This window comes from Copidosoma floridanum, unplaced genomic scaffold (assembly GCF_036245765.1).
Source record: "Copidosoma floridanum isolate Cflo_tuat_1 unplaced genomic scaffold, Cflo_Japanese_pri ptg000007l, whole genome shotgun sequence".
Lineage (NCBI taxonomy): Eukaryota > Metazoa > Arthropoda > Insecta > Hymenoptera > Encyrtidae > Copidosoma > Copidosoma floridanum.
In genome coordinates this window covers 33145-52380 of record NW_028321884.1, presented here as the reverse complement: position 1 = coordinate 52380, position 19236 = coordinate 33145, and the positions used below count along the sequence as shown (strand labels likewise).

At 43.2% G+C, this 19236-nt stretch overlaps 5 protein-coding genes across 6 annotated transcripts; 3 read left to right on the top strand and 2 right to left on the bottom strand.

The window, feature by feature from the left end:
* Positions 1-5: 5 nt before the first annotated feature.
* LOC106640018 (cytochrome c oxidase subunit 6B1) lies at positions 6-607 on the bottom strand. The gene is made up of 3 exons (XM_089588825.1): positions 429-607; positions 189-295; positions 6-127 (listed from the first exon to the last, which is right to left on the bottom strand). The coding sequence occupies exons 1-3, from the start codon at positions 605-607 to the stop codon at positions 9-11; spliced, it is 405 nt and encodes a 134-aa protein (XP_089444951.1). The 3' UTR covers positions 6-8.
* Positions 608-929: 322 nt separating this feature from the next.
* On the top strand, positions 930-2720 carry wol (Dolichyl-phosphate beta-glucosyltransferase wollknaeuel). Its single transcript, XM_014354024.2, has 5 exons — positions 930-1093; positions 1237-1420; positions 1502-1698; positions 1776-1884; positions 1989-2720. The coding sequence occupies exons 1-5, from the start codon at positions 1034-1036 to the stop codon at positions 2429-2431; spliced, it is 993 nt and encodes a 330-aa protein (XP_014209510.1). The 5' UTR covers positions 930-1033; the 3' UTR covers positions 2432-2720.
* Positions 2721-3096: 376 nt separating this feature from the next.
* On the top strand, positions 3097-4978 carry Alg-2 (Apoptosis-linked gene-2). Its single transcript, XM_014354025.2, has 5 exons — positions 3097-3236; positions 3699-3797; positions 3899-4005; positions 4077-4345; positions 4438-4978. The coding sequence occupies exons 2-5, from the start codon at positions 3742-3744 to the stop codon at positions 4528-4530; spliced, it is 525 nt and encodes a 174-aa protein (XP_014209511.2). The 5' UTR covers positions 3097-3236; positions 3699-3741; the 3' UTR covers positions 4531-4978.
* Positions 4979-5074: 96 nt separating this feature from the next.
* On the top strand, positions 5075-6204 carry LOC106640083 (peptidyl-tRNA hydrolase 2, mitochondrial). Of its 2 annotated transcripts, none has more exons than XM_089588465.1 (4): positions 5075-5229; positions 5320-5474; positions 5563-5787; positions 5872-6204. In XM_089588465.1, the coding sequence occupies exons 2-4, from the start codon at positions 5328-5330 to the stop codon at positions 6052-6054; spliced, it is 555 nt and encodes a 184-aa protein (XP_089444591.1). In that variant the 5' UTR covers positions 5075-5229; positions 5320-5327; the 3' UTR covers positions 6055-6204. The 2 variants fall into 2 exon arrangements, with proteins under 2 accessions (XP_089444591.1, XP_089444590.1); XM_089588464.1 differs by having other exon boundaries at positions 5075-5243.
* Positions 6205-6644: 440 nt separating this feature from the next.
* Positions 6645-17445, bottom strand: LOC106640017 (uncharacterized). The gene is made up of 25 exons (XM_089588807.1): positions 17306-17445; positions 16486-16743; positions 15937-16351; positions 15691-15823; positions 15416-15617; positions 15177-15227; positions 14903-15074; positions 14478-14773; positions 14055-14310; positions 13664-13882; positions 13076-13343; positions 12590-12729; positions 11755-12159; positions 11298-11678; positions 10928-11190; positions 10226-10856; positions 9888-10124; positions 9271-9649; positions 8959-9097; positions 8773-8868; positions 8571-8681; positions 8311-8466; positions 7965-8202; positions 7588-7868; positions 6645-7521 (listed from the first exon to the last, which is right to left on the bottom strand). The coding sequence occupies exons 1-25, from the start codon at positions 17372-17374 to the stop codon at positions 6775-6777; spliced, it is 6543 nt and encodes a 2180-aa protein (XP_089444933.1). The 5' UTR covers positions 17375-17445; the 3' UTR covers positions 6645-6774.
* Positions 17446-19236: the final 1791 nt, after the last annotated feature.

Genomic DNA, 19236 nt, shown 5'->3' with positions numbered 1-19236 from the left:
TCAAGCTTTTATTTCCCGTAAGGTGCTTCACCAAAAGGACCATTTTTATTCCATGGCATGCGATTTTCACTCCTGTACTCATCCCAGCGTTCAATCCAAGCATTTGGACATATTGACTTGTATACGTCTATCGAGAAGTTTTACGATTTGTTTTATTTATTTATTTTTTTTTTTTAATATCAATTTACCTTGGAACCAAGTGCATGCCTCGTGTCCTTCACCAAGCAAATGTTGGCAGTTGAAAAAGTCTTTGTACATAACGTAACATCTCAACGTTTGATCTTGCTGTTGAAATCTAAAATTTTTGCAACCATTTTGTCAATTTTTTCTTTGATAAGTTGGAAAAAAAGTAATTGTGGTCCAGAAACATTCCTCTATACATTGATTTTATCGACTGTAAAGATTAATCGTTGATCAAATTAACGTACCGTGGGTCAAGACCAGGTGTTTTGAAGATTATCGGCGCTTGTGGTATTTCAGCTTTGGATGCACAAGGATCATCTTCGTCTTGCAGTATGATTGCAGATTTCGCCTCTGTGTTAGAAACTGGCTTGAATTTAAGATTTTTTTGCTCCTGCTCATTCGTATTTTTTATTTTCGAATACATTTCTTTACCTTTTCACATTAAATAATTTATTTAGTTTCGTAGCGTAGCAGCGCAACTGTTTTTTTTTTTTTTTTTTCTTCACCAAACGCAACTGACAGACGATAGTTTTTGTTTTATTACATGGAACCCATGTAAATTCTACATTTTTATGAATGTTGTGATGAAAAATGAGTTACTCGTGAGAAAAAAATTCATAACTTACAAAAAATACTGTATTAGTACCGGAACCCTAAACTTGCCAGAGTGAGAGAGATGATATGTATATACGATACGAAGCGGGCCGGGCCGGGGGGGGAGGGTGTTGATAAACAAACTCCATAATTGCTGGCTTGCCACGTCAAGTATACAAGTATATTAAGCAAAAAAGGAAATGTAGTGTTTAAACTTGTTTTTTAACAAAGTTTTTTATTTATTTTTTACATTATAATGTCATTCGAGACATATTGGTTCTACTTGAGTGCTTCTCTTCTGGTCCTTGTTATTTTGGTGGGTAATTTAGAGGTTATACACTATTTTCTGTATGTTATAAAAAAATTTTGTTATGATCAACATTCATGAGTAGAGTGTGTATTGTAATAACAAAGTAATTTCACTCGTAAGTAAGCATCAAAATGTGTATGTCGTTCCAGTGTGCCACTGTCATTTACGTGATGTGTAAGTACACAGATGTGTATCCAAAAGTGGTACGCTGCGAAGAGGAAAAATTTTTTTTGGATCCTGCATCAGGGACGAAACGCACATTTCCATCGCTAGCAGATGATTGGAGTATAAATCTAAGTGTAATTGTTCCTGCTTACAATGAAGAAACAAGATGTAATAATATGTGATACATGTTGTCATTCCTCACTTGTAAAAAACATGTTCATTGTAGGAATAATTACAAATTTCTTACAGTGCCATCCATGTTGGATGAATGTTTAAATTACCTGGAGGAGCGTAAAAAGTCTGGACTTTTGTATGAAATAATAATAGTCAGCGATGGTAGTACAGACAAGACTGTTGACGTTGCACATTCTTATGCTAAAAAGTACAGTTGCATTAGAGTACTGGCATTAGTAAAAAACAGAGGCAAAGGAGGTGCCGTAAGACTGGTGGGTATTGTAACTGTTTTTTTTTAAATTTTTTTATTCCAATATCATGGTTAAATATTGATTTAATAATTGATCAGGGTATGCAGAGTGCCAGGGGTAGCGTTTTATTGTTTGCTGATGCGGATGGTGCTACGACGTTCAGTGATCTAACAAAATTGGATGAAAGTCTTAGGAACGTTCTGGGATGTAAGTACCTACCTACCCACTATTTCAACAGTAACATATTTTTTGTGAGTGTCTGCGAAAAAAGTTTTCTGATTTTTAACCGAGTTGAATTGACCTGACTCAAGTTGACTACGTCTCGTCGCCTGGTGAAACAGCATCTGCACACGCCATTATCTGTGGCTCGCGTGCTCACCTGGAGGAAGAAGAAAAGGCCAAGCGTTCGCTTTTCCGGTTATTACTGATGCACGGCTTTCATTTTCTCGTGTGGTTCTTTTGCGTGAAGGGTGTCCATGACACGCAGTGTGGCTTTAAATTGCTGACTCGCGAGTCGGCGCGACTTGTGTTTGCGGCTTTGCACGTCGAGCGCTGGGCCTTTGACGTCGAGATGCTGTACATTGCTGAAGTACTTGGATTGCCCGTGACGGAGGTCGCCGTCGAGTGGCAGGAGATCGAAGGCTCGAAAATCGTGCCCGTGTGGAGTTGGCTGCAAATGGGTCGTGATCTCATGCTCATCTCATTGAGGTATAAGCTAGGTGCCTGGAAGATTCTTAAGCCCAAGACAAGTTGAGACGAGCAAACCCCCGATAGTTTGAAAATTGACCTTCCTGGGTGTGTTTTACTTGCAATTTTCTTGCTATCTTCAAATCCATAACTCCTGGATTTTGTAAAAATAGTACTTTTACGAATCTTCATAATTTGTACAAGTTGTAAATAGTAAGTCGAGCAAGTTTACAATATTTTTGATGATTTTGCCACAACTATGGTCCAGTACGTTTTAAATTTATTATTCTAATGATATGAAAACACGAGCGCATTCGTATCAATAGATTTATACACACGTTATAATGTTAGAAAGGTGCGACTATTAAATGTATACAAAAACATTAAATTGAGTTAGTATTTCATCATTGTAAATCCTGCCAACTTAAAATTTCCCGTAATCTCTTGAAAATCTCGTACAAAGAATACTATTTGGAATTGACGAAACACTCTCACGAAAGACAAACTTATGTAAATATTAATGCCAGCTCCTTAGACACCACAACTTGATTTCCTTAAAAAAATTTAACACTGTTTTTTCGCATCATTTAATTATTGCGCCCCTATGCTGGACGTCTTGCGCGATGCGCGATAAATGAAATAATCAAACAAAAGCCGCGCAGGTAAGTATGTGTGTGGCGTAAACAAACATCTGGTGATGAATCATTCATGCTTTCACTCACGCTCTACAGTGAGCTGATGGTCTGATGGTTGAAGTTCACTCAGTTCATTGTAAACAAGCACACCACAGCTAATACACACATAGCTGATTTACCAAATTACAAAAAATATTTTTACTATTTAATTGGAGCAACGCAACACACGATAATAAAGTAAGTTTTTAACTTTTTGCTATTGCTATTGTATCATCATATATATAAAATACGCATAAAGTTGTCATTGTAATTAATTTCATAAATTTACGCAGCACGTGTGAGTATACATATTTCAAAGTTGAGTACACGAATATAAATTATGTGTACTTTTAATACGTTCTGTTTCCTATACTTTGATAGGGATGTTTTTTATTTTTCAACAAAAATACGAGCGAGCCAAGCTCACGAATGAGTAGATTCTGGTTATGTTCAATCTTTCGCCTGTCCTATTTCTTATTTTTTATTTTCCGCTTAACCACTATGGCGCACTTTGGATAAATACAATAAAAACCCAAAGAATTAATTAATTAATTGATATGCTGGTTGAAATGCATGCACACACGTTGACACTCCCGCTGGTATTTAAGTTATAAACATCAACAATTGATTTTCATTCAACTGTAAATTTTTTGCTCTCAGGAATTAAGTATCAAAGAAAGCCGTAATCATTTAATCTGTAAAAATGTCGTACATTCCGTCGCTGCCGAGTCGCGAATTTCTCTGGGATGTATTTCAAAGGTAAGTAGGTAGTTGGCAAATCATTTTTCACCTTGGCGAGTGTCGGGGTAAGTAAAAGGTTCATCAGTCGCGTTGATATCATAACTTTCATTATTTTGCAGAGTGGATACGGATCGTTCTGGAGAAATAACAGCTAATGAGTTGCAACGAGCACTTTCAAATGGCACATGGGAACCTTTCAATATGGAAACTGTACAGTTGATGATTGGTGAGATTTTAACTCATTCAATGTGCAAAATAGTTGTTTGACGGTTAAATTTTTTGTCAACACGTATTTAGGCATGTTTGACACTGAAAAAAGGGGTTCGATAAGTTTTGAAAAATTTGGTGCTCTTTGGAAATATGTAACAGAGTGGCAGCAATGCTTTAGGTCTTTTGATCGTGACAACAGCGGTAGCATCGACCAGAACGAACTTAAAAGTGCATTAATTAGTTTTGGGTATCGTCTGTCGGACCCAATGATAAACACTTTGATGCGCAAATTTGATAGAATGGGCAGGGGAAATATTTTTTTCGACGACTTTATTCGCTGCTGCGTTGTTTTACATGTAAGCATCTATTTGTGAATTTTGATCATTGATGAAACTAAAGTTTTTCCGCTTGGAACAATGTTTCTTTCATTTCATTTCATTTTTTTCAGACCCTGACGACAGCATATCGAATAGTCGACGGCGTCATCAAAAATATCAATTATGAACATTTTTTGGGAATGGTACTCAGTTTGAAAGTTTGAGAAAAATTGATTTCTACATGATTTGTTGTGTGATGTTTTCTACGTTGTGTATTATTTACTAAAAGTTATCTAATTGTTCGTTAAAGCCAATAATTAAGGTTTGCCAAAAATTTTGCCAAATTCTAGAAGCATTGATATTTGTGTACATATTTTTTTGTCTTGAAACGTACAGTTTCAACTTTGTTTCTCTGTATTACCATTATAGATTATTAATGAATGCTTTATTCAAACGTTCCAAGTCAGTGTTAAACACAAATACTGTACCAGTGCTGTTTATCAAGATACTTAACCAACTTGCAGAAAGGTTAATAATTTAATGAAAACGACAAGCTTATTTATCTTAAAAATTTTTTATTTCGATTAAACGTGGAAATTTGTTGATTATGCTTTGGAAAAATGATTATTTTATCCAATGATACAGTGTAAGATTTTTTATGTATATTTTTGTACTTATCTGTTAATAATCATATAATTGACATTTATATTCCAATAAAAAATAATTTTTGCCATTTAAAAATAGCAATTTTTATTTACTACGTCGACTAGTAACTCTTTACTTGGACAGTACTGCAGGCAATCTGAGGGTCAAAAGACCGATTCGTAACAAATATCTAAACATACGACGGAGCGCGCGCGGTGTAGGTACTTATAATATAAAAGTATCGTGGACGACGACGAGTATATGTTGGAAAGCACGCGGTAGGTTAATGCAGGTAACTCGCTTGTGAAACTCGAAACACATTTTTTATAAAGAAATTTGTTTATTTAATTGGTTGTTTACGAAAACAGTTAAAGTGATGGATAGTTTATTAGAGTTACTTTTTGATTTGATGAAATCACCACCAATCACCATATCTTTGACGTTACTTTTTGGTTATGGACTACACAAAGCTTTTAAAAGGAAAGAAAATGCAAGCCAACCAGAAAAGCGAGCCAAGGAAAAGGTGAAATTCACATTTCAACAGCTACTTAATATTTGGTCAAACGTTTTTCCATTAATCATTGATTTGATGTTAAAATTTGTGTTTGTAGAGTGATTCAGGATCAGAATCATCCTCTAGTTTGAGTGATGATGGTAGTAGCGCTGGCGATTACTGTAAATTAGTGTTAATTGTTAGGAATGACTTAAAAATGGGAAAAGGCAAAGTGGCTGCTCAGTGTGCACATGCAGCAGTTGCAGCTTACAAGCAAGCTACAAAACATCCAAGTATACTAAAGGCATGGCAAAACTGTGGTCAAACTAAAATTGCACTCAAGGTGAGGTCTTTCATTAACATATTGTATTGAACTTTCAACAGACACTGCATTTATCCAATATTAATAATTTCATAAAATTTTTAGTGCGACAACGAGACTGAAATGTTGAGTTTGTACGAAGCTGCAAAGGCAATAGGCCTTTTATCATACGTTGTTCGCGATGCTGGTCAAACTCAAGTGGCGCCTGGTAGTTTGACTGTATGCAGTGTTGGTCCAGGTCCATGTGAAACCATTGATGAGATAACTGGACACTTGAAGCTGTATTAAATATTTTCAATTATTTACTCTTTAAGGTCATTTGTCTTGATTAGCATTTTTCAAATCTCATTTTATAAATAATTTAATTAAATGAAACTGTGAAAATTCAACCCACTTGGTACATGAAAATAATATGGGAAATATATTTAATTAACGATATTTCCTGACTTGATGTGTAATAAGCCCATTTATTTTTTCTAAAACATGTTGGTGTAACGTACGTACAAGTTTTGAAAGTAAAATTTATACAATGCCTTTGTATGCAGCAACAACATTGATACAACTGTTTAACTTTCAGTGAAAATACATATGGCAAAATTTGCTCTCTATTTCTTTTTATTTTAATATTTCAACAATTTCTACGTATCGACCTCATTTTTTTTTTTTTTTTTTTTTTTTTTTTTTTTTTTAATTTTAACAAAGACTCGTTCATAACAATTATGTTAATCCGTTTGGTATTTTCACAATTTTCCGAAATGTTATTATTGAAAAGTAACAACAAATAAATTGTATTTATCGAATCGTAATAAATATAACGCGATATTGATAATTATCGTTAACAATTATACGTTTTTGTTAATATTTTTAGAATACTGAAAAAAATTGTAGACTTACAAATGACCATTACTATACGGAAATTTTGTACTTTGTCAACGAAAAGTAAAACAGTCTTTCTGAATTACGTGTATCGTGATGATAAAAGCCGCGTGTACATAAATGACAAAGAGTCTAGATTGCGACGGGCGGAGGAGGCGCCTTTCTGCGCGTCTTGTGGCTACTGGTGACGCTGCACTGGGACTCGGCGATAGACCGGCCGTCCGCCTCGTCTCTTCGGCACAGCTCCGCCTCGTTTTGCAGCCAATTGGTCGTCTGGCTGTGCCCGACGATTATGCTGTTCATGCTTATCACTTGATCCTGCTCCTCGGAGTTTGGATCCCCGACGACGTCTTCAAAGTGCTCGAGCAACTTGGTGAGCGAAGGCGCCAACCCTAGGCCAAGTTTTTTCTCGTGGTAAACCTCCGTCAAGCTCGTCAAGCTGCGCACGTTGCCGTAGTGATGGCCATTTTGCTGATGCTTCGGTTGGCGGTACGCGTCATACGGTTCGGAGTTGTTGCCGCAGTCCGTCCCGAGTTCGTCGCTGCCCTGTAGCAGCAGCGCCGACTCGACGGCCTCGACGGCCGAGGCCACAGCGGCTGCCGCCGCCGACAGGGACGACGTGTTGGCCGATGCAGTAGGAGAACCAGTCGGCTGTTGTTGCGTGCTCGTTGGCCTACGGGGTATCGCACCCAGCTCGCTTCTGACGCTCAAGCGCTCGAGCACCGTGTGTGGCAGGGCCGGGGGCACGGCCTGCCGGCGCAACACGGTACCGTGCCCGTCCTCCTCCCAATCCGTGGAGCCGCTGGAGCTCGAGCCCGTCCTCGGTCCGCACTTTTCCGGGTAAATGGCACCTCGGCCCACGCTCAGGCTCGACCCAGGCTTGTCCACTGCAATCATAAATCCATTCCAACGTGGCGCAATCTCTCTCTCTTTAAATGCGTGTACACTGCTGTTCTCGACTCGAGACCACCGACCTTGAGGTTTCTGCAGCAAATTGAGCCGTGAAAGCGATCTGCTTGGAGATGACCTCTTTCCGTCGGGCTCGCCGCGGTGTCTCACGTAACCGGCGTACGCCCCCCCAAGTCGTGGCCCGCTCTCGGACGTCACTCCCCCGTTGCCATCGCCACAACCGCTAGCTCCTCTCTCGGCCGCCTGATGTGGCACCGCTAGGCTCTCCATCGAACTGGCCGAGTCCAAGCTCAGACTTTTCGGGGCCTCTTGCGTATCTGGAAGGGTTATTGAGGATGATTGCGGCTCTATGATCTTTGTTCATCAAAAATGTTGGTGAAGTTAAAAAATTAAGTAACAAAAGGCTTGCTCACCAAACAGCGCGAGAAGGGCCTGGAGGGCAAACTGCACTGCCCGCCTCGACGCCTGCTTGCCGGTTCTCAGCTGTACCTCGAGCTGGCCCACTTCCATGAGATCAAAGCCAAGACTGGCAAAAAGCTCGTGCGAGCCGGGTATACGCCAAACGCACACGGGCAACCTGATCTCTTGGCCTTCGACGGCGCAACTGGCTCGTCGCATGGCCGCTATCACGTCCTCTGCCGCTTCGGGTGCCTGTACGCACGTACTTACCATTATTATAGGTATATTCATCGGTCATAGTTACACGGAGGAAATTTTAGTATAATATATATATATATATATATAAATAAAAGTCACGACCTCGAGGAGCCGAACGAGAGCCTGGAGGGAGACTTGGCCAAGGCCAAGGAGAGCCTGTAGGCTGGCGCTGCACCTGGTGAGTCGTTCCTCCGGGTCGCTCTGTGGAAAGAACACCGAAGACTGGATACCATTGCCGGCGGGCTCGAACCGAAAGCCCTTGATCGATTACAATGGGTACATTATTATTATCATCATCATCATCATATAAGTAAACGATAAAACCAAATGATGCAAATAAAAATATGTAAGCGTTGTCGTACCACACTCATGAGGAGTTCGCGCCAGCCCTGAGCCGAGCCCACCTTGTTCTCGATGCTCGCGAGCGTAGTGTACATGGCCGATTTTTGACCGCAATTGATGCGCTGCAGTGACTGATGAACAATGCGCAATGCATATACGTTCAATGTCCTTATTCCCATCTCGTTGATAATAAATAATCATAATAATTAAAATTATCTTTACCTTTTCGACGAGATGCAAAGTCACGCGCAGCGCGTCCCGGCTCTTTTCGGGCCCGTTGGCCAGCATCTCTGCCAATGCCTGTCCCATCAGGGCCACCTATTATTAATTATAGCAACATGTTGTATTTACAAATAAGACAAAGCAGGGGATTACGGTGTGTGTGTGTATATGATGATATAGATATACCTTGTTGGATAGTCGAGCGTCGGCGCCCAGTAGTAGCCAGCCAGCCCAGTTGGCCGGGTGAGCAAAGTGCCGGGTGTGCTGGACCGTCTGCATCGCTTCGGCTAGAGCCCGGCTAGCCTGTTGGCCCTGAAGGAGAGCACTGCAAGAATGAAAATTGTTTGGTCGTAAAATGTTCATATACGTGTAGTCTCAGTTGACGAGCTGACCACACGGGAAACGAGTAACTTGTCATACATACATAATATATATATATATATGTATATCATCACATTGCATGATAAAAGGAGTACTTAATAACAATAATACAAGAACCTGTAAAAGGCACGTAGAAGAATACTGCCTGCGGTCGTGGGCACTGGCCATAGGGCGACGAGGATGCACTGGGCACCGGCAGCGAGGAGACCACGCGCGAGCCGGTGTAGCCCGTCGACTTTGACCGGTTGCGCCTCGGCCCAGTGGCCGCTCGACACGACGACCAGCCGAGCCGCCAGTCTGCCGCACTCATCCTGCGATCGACCCGAATCGCAAAGGTCCAGCAGATGGTCGGGATTCCCGGTGGCCGGCTCCCCTTCGCATTGCTCCGACGCAAGTCCGAGGCAGCCATCCGGCTCCCAGAACACGGGCACCGTCAAATGCACGCACTCGGCGTCCGCCAAGCTACGCAACACGGCCGAGCGCGTCGCCTCCGCTCCTGCAGCGATAGGTATACGTGCATCACCAGTAATATTTGATTTTATTCAAACACACGTCCCACATGATTATTAAGTATTATTAAAAAACCACATTTGCAACAGATATTATACACCTATTATACTTGAGGAAATACACACTCGTTGGTGATTCATCTGGTTATCATCGAGGCTTGTACTTAATATTACTGTTGAACGGCATATTATTATTATTATTATTATTATTATTATGCATTATACCAATGAGAGGCCTAGTCTCGAGCAATTCGGCAACTATGTTGGCCTCCGCCTCGGCTGATGGGACGCTCTCGAGCCAATCGTGCTCCTCGCGCACTTTGACCGGTAAACTCGGGTCCCCGACCACCAGAGCAGCCACCGACGCGCTACCCTCCGGCATCGGGCACTTGAAGCGTCGCCTCAGCACGCTCAGCGACGGCACGACTAGCAACGAAAATCTCTCGCAGAGGTAGTCATCTCCTGTGCGATAATCATTATTAAAACTTTTTCGATCGCAAGGGTTATTCGTAGTATGCATGGGGGGGGGGGATAGAGAGAGAGAGAATAATATAATTGTATACCCGATTTGGACTGCAGTGCAGGCAGGGGGGCCAAAAACAGGGACGGCTCGACGACCAGGACGAGTTGTTGCCTCGGTGGTGGAAGCAGATCCTCAAAAGGGGCCAGAAGCAGCTCGTAGAGGCTCTGAAGAGCCGCCGGTGCCTGCCATACCGCGCCACCTACGACTTCCTGCTGCTGTTGGGCCCAACGCACGCTACCCGTGCGCGAACTAATGGAATTCAGGCTAAAAAGCGAGGACAAGCTGTACGAGCTCGCGTTGAGCCGGTTGCCACGAGCCGGCATTTTGGCGTCCTCGAGGTTAAGCATCTCGGATCCGGCATTATCTCCAAGTAAAAGGGCCTCCCGAGCCTTATGGGACATTTGGGCAAGGCTAGGACCTCCCGCGAGGCTGCTCCTTACGAATCGCAGGAGCCCACGACCGGGAGCCAGGCACCAGCCGTACAGCTCTTGTTCTTCGATGACCTCGCTGTAATAAATAACGATGCCTCGTTGCCTGTCCACGATCTCGGAGTAATGAGTAGCCGCGTCCTCCCGAGATGTGGGGCCCCCCGAGCGCCTCGCGTTCTCCGCCCAACCGAGAGCCTCCTCGTTTCGTCCCAAGCTCACCAGTATCTTTTGCAGTGTCCGAGACTGCGACAGATTTTTTTATTGATATTCATTTCTTACGACCTTAAATCAATTTCTCTTGTTTTTATAATTACCGTCTGTGAAAGAAGCTCCGCCCGGCTGGGCTGCTTGGGACAGCTAGTTATCCTCGGGGCAAGGCCCACGGGGAAGCCATCATCACCCGAGTCCAATAGAGCCGCGGCCTTTTCCAGCTGCTTAAAGGCGGCTTCCGCGTCACCGTTAGCCCAGTACACGAAGCCAATCCGATGGTACAGTCGTGCTACCTCCTCTCGATGACCCAAGCCCTCCCACAGAGCAAGGCTCGATTGCAGGAAACTCAGGGCTCGCTGGAGGTCTCCTGCGTTACATATACATACGGTTTATCCAAATTTCGTCCAATTATAAATATATTGTCGTAAAAAGGGTAAGAGAAGAGAATTTATTTATTTATTTATTTATTTATACCTCGCAAGTGATGGAGACGCCCGAGGCCGGCAAAGGCCGTGGCTCTAGCGGGGAGGTCCGCTGCCTTGGCCGCGAGACTTAGGGACTGTTGTTGCAGCCGAATCGCCTCCTCGAGCTGTCCGAGGGCCTCGCGGGTCGTGGCCAGATTGGCGCAGGCCCTCGCCTGGAGACCGGCGTTACCAAGATTCTCGGCGATCGCGAGCTCGAGCTCGTGGTGCTGAAGCGCGACGCTGGGCTCGTCCATGAGCAGGTGCACGGCCCCGAGGCTGCTCGCGGCCTCCCCCTCCAAGTTTTTGTCACCAAGGCCACGCGCGAGTGTCAACTGGTGGGTCAGGCAGCTCACCGCTTGCTCGTAATTTCGCAAACTCGCGTGTATTCGGCCTGAGACGTATAATATAATTTGTTGGTTTTTGTTTTTTCTTTAGTGAGTGTGTCGAGTTATTCTATAGCCTTGTACCGAGATCGCCGTAAGCGGCAGCTCTTGATTCGGGACAGTCGGCCTCGTGGGCGGCCAGCATGAGAATTTTCTCGAAGCAAACCAGAGCCTCGTGATGATTTCCAGAGGCCTCCCTAGCTCGGCCCAAGCCACGGTAAGCCTTCTCCTGCTCTTTGACGTTTCTTAATTGTAGCGCGGCCGCGAGCTGTTGTTCGTAGGCACTGATGGCCTCCGTCGTGTGACCCAAGGACACGTAGCAGTCGCCCAAATTCCCGAGGGCTCTGATTTTTTCGAGTAGCGTCGTGCCTGCACCCGTGGCTCTCGTGTCGCTCGACCACGATTGCTCGAGGTACACGAGCTCCTGCTCAAAGTAATTTATTGCCTCATCGTAATGGGCCATGTTCAGTTGAGCTATTCCCAGATTACCTGTGTGTACGTGTATAGGTGTGTAATTAATATACCTACGTATACAAAATATTATTATTATTATTATTATTATTATTATTATTTCGATGCGAAAACTCGGTATGATATTGTATATTATCAGCTAAACAATAACAAAGGAAAACATTTGGATGATCACGACGCGTGAGAGTTGTTTTACTCAATTTTCCATGCTTGTATATTCAAGTAAGTAAAAAACATAATTACAACGTACAACAATCATTCACGTTATCAAGTCCACCACCCCACAAACTGTTTAAACTTTTTTCAAATACTAAATCATTCGAAATCTTATCTTAAACGCTCCAATCGGCAATGGTGCGGTAGATTATAATAATAATAATAATAATAATAATAATAATAATATAATTATCCCATCCATTCCGAGGTACTTTGAAACTAATGTTCTCACCTAAGGCCTGTGCCTCGATATCCAAGTCTGCGAGCTCCCGAGCACGCTCGAGCTGTTCCTGGTAGCATTTTACAGCAAGGGTATATTGGCCAAGACCCATGTGCACGGCCCCAATATTTCCGTGGGCTCGACACTCACCCCTTGATAGTTTATGCAACAAGTAATCAAGTTTACACAGTTTACTCAGGAAAGTGATCCACGAGAAGGGGATCATGTACTGGATGATAATAATAACATATATGTGACATTATCGATTGTCGATGCCATTATACGTATTGTGTAACTTGAAACCATATACCATTTTGTATCGATGAAAAAAAAAAAAAAAAAAAATTAAAAATAATAATAATAGTAATAATAAATAAAATTTTGTCAATTATAGGCGTATTAGAAGGATACGTTCGATATGAGGGAGAAAAATCTTTTGAAAAACCTTTTTTTTTCTTCCCCAATATAAATCATTAAATTTATCAATACGACAAGTACCTCAAATCGCTCTCCTCCTGCTTGAGAGTGAGCTCCTGCGTGTGAAAACCAAGCGCTTTGTCGAAGCTGCGAATCGTCCGGTAGGCCAGTCCGAGGGCTCCGTACGCCGCCGCCTCGAGATTTCGGTCTCCCGCCTGACGCGCGAGACTCAGCTGACGTTGGTGCATCTTTATTGCTTCGTTCAGCTCGCCCAGCCGTGCCAGGCACTCTCCGATGTTACCCAATGCCCGAAATTTTCCGGCAATGTTTGTCGTCATGTGGGCTATGGCTGCGTAAAAAAAAAAAAAATACAATAATGTGTTGAAACGTCCCTGAGTCTATAGTATTTAACATATACGTTTTACGCCAAAATAAATTAAATTTCAAATGTCTCGTTACAGAAGAAAGTCATGCAATAACCCAACCGATTATATATTTGTTACAATATATTATAATATGTAGGAATTTTTAATGAAAAATGTAAAAATTTATAACGCAATGGATTCAAGTGCATTTTATACACAGCTATTAAAAATAATGATCATCATGACACGATGACACCGATATACCAAGTTATTTGTAAACAATGTAAAAAAAATTGACACTTGCCTAAATAATACTTTTGGCACTCTAGGGCCGTGTCAATGTTGCCGAGAGCGAGGTGAGCCAGTCCAAGATTGCAGTAAGCTTTGCCCATTCTGGCCTGTCCATCCTCGCCACGCAGATCTTTGGCCAGAGCAAGGTCCTGATCATAGTAGCGCACAGCTTCCCTGTGATTTTCCAAGCAGTAGTGCGCGTAGCCGAGAAAGTGACAGGCTTTGGCTTCGCCTTAAACACACGCACGAGTGATTATTTTAAATAATAATTTTTTAATCAGTGGTATAGTACATTGTTACACCTACTTAAAAAGTCCCTATGTAATACTTTGAAAACGAGACCAATGAAAATTAGTGACAAGACTACTGCATCCTGACAAAAACAGTATACGTATATATTATACCTTCGACGTCGTGCAGCTCTTGCGAGAGCATAAGGTAGTTTTCGTAGTAGGGTACGGCCTCGTCGAAGCGCGCCTTTGAAGCTAGGCAGTTTGCGAGATTGAGGAGAGCGCAAGCTTCGCTCTCGGCGTCGTGCAATTCGCGGGCTATGGCCAAGTGGGCTCGGTAATGGCGCAGCGCCGACTCGTGGTTCTGCATCGCCTGGTAGGCTACCGCCAGGTTTCCATGGGTGTTAGCCTCGGAGCTCCTATCGTTTACCTGTAAACGAGTTTCTACACCTATTCATTGTGCCAAGTGGTAGCGATGGTGTGATGATAATAATACAATATACAGTTTTTTTTTTTTTTTTTTTTTTTTTTTTTTTTTTTTTTTCTCCTCCCAACAATCAATGCAGTTCCGTTGAGAATATACAAAGCAACACCGACCTCTTTGCTAATGGCCAGTTCCATCTTGTGATACTGGATCGCTTGCTCGTAGTAGCCAAGCGCGTTGTAAGCGTTTCCGATATTACCACAGGCCCGGCCAACACTTGCCTTGTCCCCGAGAGCGCGAAAGATCCCTTCCGCCGACAATTGTAGCTTGAGAGCCGCGTCGTGGTCACCCATCAGATGGTACACGATCCCGAGGCAGCTGCATGCTCGTCCTTCGGCGGTCTTGTCCTTGGTCGTTAGCGCAATGTCCAACTGACGTTGGTGCCACAATTTGGCTTGTTGCAGATCGCCTATACACACGAGACGACGAGCGTGCATTTTTCATGTTATTATGTACGTACATGAGTACCATGCTGATGATAATGTAAGTTTAACGACACCCGTAGCGTTTTTGGTATTAAGTATAAAAAGTACACAACCTGCGCAACGTGTGGCGTGACCCAAACCGGCGTAACCTCGAGCCTCCATGGCCTTGTCGCCCACTTCTCGCGCTATTCTGAGCACGTTCTTGTGATAGGTCATTGCTTGGTTAAAGTTCCTCTTGTAATGATGGGACGAGCCCAAATTGGTAAATGCTCGTGCTTCCTCTATCTATAATGAGTTTAATATAAATCAAATCCCTTTTTTTTTTTTTTTTTTCATCCCGATAATACATATATATATATCAATCGGATAATTGAATACATTTCAAACCTTGTCTCCCAGTCGGCGAGATATTCGCAAGTGCTGCGTGTGGCAGTCGATCTGCGAATAAATAATTTTCAATTTCATTGACGATTTCTGTTAAACGCATAGGTACATCTACACTGTCATATTTTAATTTAATTTATTATTGTAACAATTTATAAAGCAAAGGGGATTTTCGACGTCCTTAATACGTGTATCGAGAATAAAGGGGGGGGGGGAACAAAAAAAAAAGAAAATTTTCGTACGGCGCTGTCGAATTCACCCATGGCGAGATAGACGGCGCCCACGTTGCCTATCTCACGGGCCTCCCGGAGCCGATCGCCGATCTGCTTGACGAGAGCGAGGGCCTGCTTGTGGGAGGCAAGGGCGTTGGGCAGGTCGCCAATGGCCGTGTACATGTGTCCGAGACTCGACAGGGCCGAGGCCGTTGCCTGCGTGTCTTTGATCCTTTGGACAATCCACAACATTTCATTACCATTGATTCTTTTGGGGTGGGGGAAAGAAAAAAAAGAAAACACACTTCATCGCTAGGACGAGCTGGTATCGGTGGGCCGTGAGTGCCTCCTCGTATCTGCCCTGGCTAAAGTAGGCCGAGCCGAGGTTTCCGTACGCCCTGCACTCGCCGCTCGTGTCGCCCAAAGAGCGGGCCACCTCTGCTCAAAAGACAATAATGTGCCAATCATCTTTCGTTTGTTGGATCGATAGTATTATTGTTATTATTATTATAATTATTATTATTATTGAATTAAGGGTGCACGTATCTTACCGAGGTCCTTTTGCATGAACCTTATGGCCTTTTCGAGAGAATTGAGAGCCCAGTAGGCGCTCGATAGTGCCGAGAAAACGCTGCCGCGCAACTTGAGGCTGCACGAGCCGATGGCAAGGGCTGCCTCGAGCACTCCGGCCGCAGCCCGATATTGGCCGACGGTGCTCGCTTGGCCAAGTAGCTCCTGCCCAACGACCGATATCACGACAAAGGGGGATTCGTCGAGTTTCATGGCGCGCAATTGCTGAAAAGTCGGCTCGAGGGTGACGCGCAACGGGGACTTGAGCGATGCCTCGACGAGGCCCGACAAAAGCTGCCGGTTATCCGGCTCTCGCGCCAACCCGACGCTGAACGCCACGAGGGCCTCCCCGTACCGGCCCAGGCATTGCAATGCCACCCCCTGGCGGTAGTATGCCTATACGGTCATGTCATGTATTAATCATCGTATACATCGTACATTATTATTATTATTATTATTATTATTATTATTTTATTATTAAAAAAACAAATCAAAGGTATAGATGCACGATGACTGCGTCGTGTTCGTACTTTGGGCCATTCGGGGCTCAGCTCGGTGGCTCGGACGGCGTCCTGGAGGGCCTGCGCGAACATACCCATCTTGAGGTAAGCGGCCGATCGGTTCGAGTAGAGAACGTGGCTGAGGGGATCGAGGGCCAGGGCCTCCGTGTAGAGGGTAGCCGCGAGCCCATAGTCCCCATTTTGGCAAGCTGCGTTGCTTCTGCGCACCGTCTCGAGGAAAAGGGTCCGCGAGCCCACTGCCAGAGCCGACGAACCTTCGGGCTCCACCTGTACATTAAACATTTATCATATATGTTATATAAAGCCCTCATGCAGTATCATCATCAAAATCGTCATCAACATCCAGTGCATTCGTTCTAAAAACGCGAGTTGAGTTGCAAGAAAAAAAAAAAAAAAAAAAAAAAAAAAACCATTCACCATATGGGGTTAAATTATCCACTCAAGTGCGAGTTATAAACTTAAATAGGGGTGCCGATCGTCCCAATAAGTGGGGTGAATAAGCGTCGTTTCAAATATGTTGGGAAACATTCGCCCGTCAAAGTGAAAGAAGTATAGGTAGGTACGGGTCCCGCGTGCAGGTGCAGAGAGGCCCGTTCCTCCTGATCGTTAGGCTGTATAGGTCCCCGATTGCAGGAAAAAAAGAAAGAGAAACAGGTACAATATTACCTGTGGCAGTGGTAGTGCAAACAATGATAAAAGAAATAACATGCAATGGGTAATAAACTTGTGCTCGATTTATACATGTATTATGAGCGACAGTGCAGATTTGAGCCAAAAGGAACGATCAAGTATTACATGTACACTATATAGTAGTGGGTACTTGACGAACCTCAGAGATATCCCTGTGAGACATTGCTTTATAGGACGGTGCGTTAGCATGCTTCAGCTTCGAGGGCATTCATTATCCGCGAGAGCACCGGAACAACCTAAGGTATCCGGTAAGGTCCGCTATCTGCACCCAAAACGTCCTTATAGTTTTTTTTTTTTTTTTTTTTCCTCTTCTTCTCCACAACACTCCCAACTCGTCGTCCTGAACTTTTCTCTCAATCACTGTGTGCAACAGGTACACGTATACCTCTTCCTAAGAGAGATTAAATTAAGGGTAGGAGGGAGAGAGAGACGCTGTATCCGTCCCTCCGCGGATCGGCCTCTTTCTCTCCTCCCTGGAGCTCTTCTTCACGGTCTCGTGACTACAACACTACCTAGTAGGTGATGAATGAAAAATGGAAATAGTAGTTTTGTTGAATGACGAAAAGAAAAAAGAAAAAAAAAAAAAAAAAAAAAAAAAAGAATCATGATGTCAGCAGCGCACTGAAAACCGCTTAAACACAACACTGACACTGCACGGCAAGTATCCTGCTCTCCTCAATATTTGATAGCAGATATTACAATTGCAAGAATCGGCGAGTCGCGAGATGAAAATGTGAACGCGAATAGCGACGCCGAGCAGCGTAAAAATCATACTTAAACTATACAACCTATTGGAATTACAATATTATACTTGATATTGTCCCGTGAGTATAAGTATTTGCACAAAAGGGTAAATTAAGTGAGTATTTGCTTGGTGATCCCACGGCCGCGAGCTGCATATCGGCAGCGGCTCTCTTATTGCCAGCCAGTGCCCTGCTTTCTTAGGGCCACTGTTGCGTGTGCTTTGGTTACCGCTGCGAGTAAAAGGGAAGGGGGGGGGGGCCAAGCATTCCTCGGGCACAACCACAGCCATCTTGGAATGTGACCCCGGGCCTCCCTTTGGGCCCGCGGCGCTACATTATCCTCATAAATATAGGTATATAATGTGATGCTCTCCGAGTCGAGCTCGAGCTATATACTATAGCTCTCGGCACCTGCTTTTTCTCCTGCACGAATTAAGTATTATTATATATTATAGAATGCGATGGGCCTCTCTGTGTATATAGCCGGACAGCGTTGCAGCGTGTCTCCCGCAGCCACTCTGCCAAAATAATGTACTTACAACTACTTATATTATATCTGACAGCCGCGGCTCATTGCATAGTATGGGTGTAACAGAACCGACTTAATTGTGTGTATGGTGACTTTTGGACTTGGACGCTCCATCGAAAGTATAAATAATGATCCATTTTTTTCTTTTTCCTTCATTCGTTTGACAAATCATTTCTTTTGGGCTCAAACATAATATAATATAGTACATCCATTAGTACGTTATAATAGAGTAAGTACCTTGTTGGTCAACAAATCTTTTTTTTTTTTTTTTTTTTTTTTCTACAATTAACTGTTGACGACTCTCCCATTAGATTTTTTCTCTTCTTCTCGCCTGCAGCACGACAGTACCCAACAAGTATCCCGTTGTTGGAAAAATTTTTAATCATCTCGAAATTCTTCATCATCTTGAACATTGCATGTTTGGATCATATTATTCTTTACTTTGAATTTATTCACAAACTAGAAAAAAAAAAAAATAATAATAATAATAATAATAAAAAATAGAAAAAAAATTGCATGCACGCAAACAAGTAGTCCTCCAACATTGTAATCACGGTCCAGGCTATCCAATATGTATACCTACGGTTTTATTGCGTTCTTTTACTACCTCGAAATAGGTTTCATACAAACGCGCAACGATGTATGTTCATGTATAAGGCGATGAAATGCAACCTTGCGAAAATGTATATACACCGAGGACAAGACATTACCTATAAACAGGTATTATTACACGCCTTGACGTGGACGAATTTATTATTAGTCCCCAATAAAAAGTAATAACGATAATCAACTTTTACA

What these genes read in the sequence shown, in the direction of transcription:
- wol (XM_014354024.2), top strand. Translation starts at nt 1,034, where the DNA reads ATGTCATTCGAGACATATTGGTTCTACTTGAGTGCTTCTCTTCTGGTC. An exon ending in TTACAATGAAGAAACAAGAT is followed by an intron (nt 1,421 to 1,501) that starts GTAATAATATGT and finishes AATTTCTTACAG; the next exon opens with TGCCATCCATGTTGGATGAA. An exon ending in AAGGAGGTGCCGTAAGACTG is followed by an intron (nt 1,699 to 1,775) that starts GTGGGTATTGTA and finishes ATAATTGATCAG; the next exon opens with GGTATGCAGAGTGCCAGGGG.
- LOC106640083 (XM_089588465.1), top strand. Translation starts at nt 5,328, where the DNA reads ATGGATAGTTTATTAGAGTTACTTTTTGATTTGATGAAATCACCACCA. An exon ending in AAAAGCGAGCCAAGGAAAAG is followed by an intron (nt 5,475 to 5,562) that starts GTGAAATTCACA and finishes TTGTGTTTGTAG; the next exon opens with AGTGATTCAGGATCAGAATC. An exon ending in AAACTAAAATTGCACTCAAG is followed by an intron (nt 5,788 to 5,871) that starts GTGAGGTCTTTC and finishes TAAAATTTTTAG; the next exon opens with TGCGACAACGAGACTGAAAT.
- Alg-2 (XM_014354025.2), top strand. Translation starts at nt 3,742, where the DNA reads ATGTCGTACATTCCGTCGCTGCCGAGTCGCGAATTTCTCTGGGATGTA. An exon ending in CTCTGGGATGTATTTCAAAG is followed by an intron (nt 3,798 to 3,898) that starts GTAAGTAGGTAG and finishes ATTATTTTGCAG; the next exon opens with AGTGGATACGGATCGTTCTG. An exon ending in AACTGTACAGTTGATGATTG is followed by an intron (nt 4,006 to 4,076) that starts GTGAGATTTTAA and finishes ACACGTATTTAG; the next exon opens with GCATGTTTGACACTGAAAAA.
- LOC106640018 (XM_089588825.1), bottom strand. Translation starts at nt 607, where the DNA reads ATGTATTCGAAAATAAAAAATACGAATGAGCAGGAGCAAAAAAATCTT. An exon ending in ACACCTGGTCTTGACCCACG is followed by an intron (nt 296 to 428) that starts GTACGTTAATTT and finishes CAAAAATTTTAG; the next exon opens with ATTTCAACAGCAAGATCAAA. An exon ending in GGCATGCACTTGGTTCCAAG is followed by an intron (nt 128 to 188) that starts GTAAATTGATAT and finishes ACTTCTCGATAG; the next exon opens with ACGTATACAAGTCAATATGT.
- LOC106640017 (XM_089588807.1), bottom strand. Translation starts at nt 17,374, where the DNA reads ATGCCCTCGAAGCTGAAGCATGCTAACGCACCGTCCTATAAAGCAATG. An exon ending in TATCGAGGCACAGGCCTTAG is followed by an intron (nt 12,160 to 12,589) that starts GTGAGAACATTA and finishes ACGTACACACAG; the next exon opens with GTAATCTGGGAATAGCTCAA. An exon ending in CGGAGCTTCTTTCACAGACG is followed by an intron (nt 10,857 to 10,927) that starts GTAATTATAAAA and finishes AATCTGTCGCAG; the next exon opens with TCTCGGACACTGCAAAAGAT.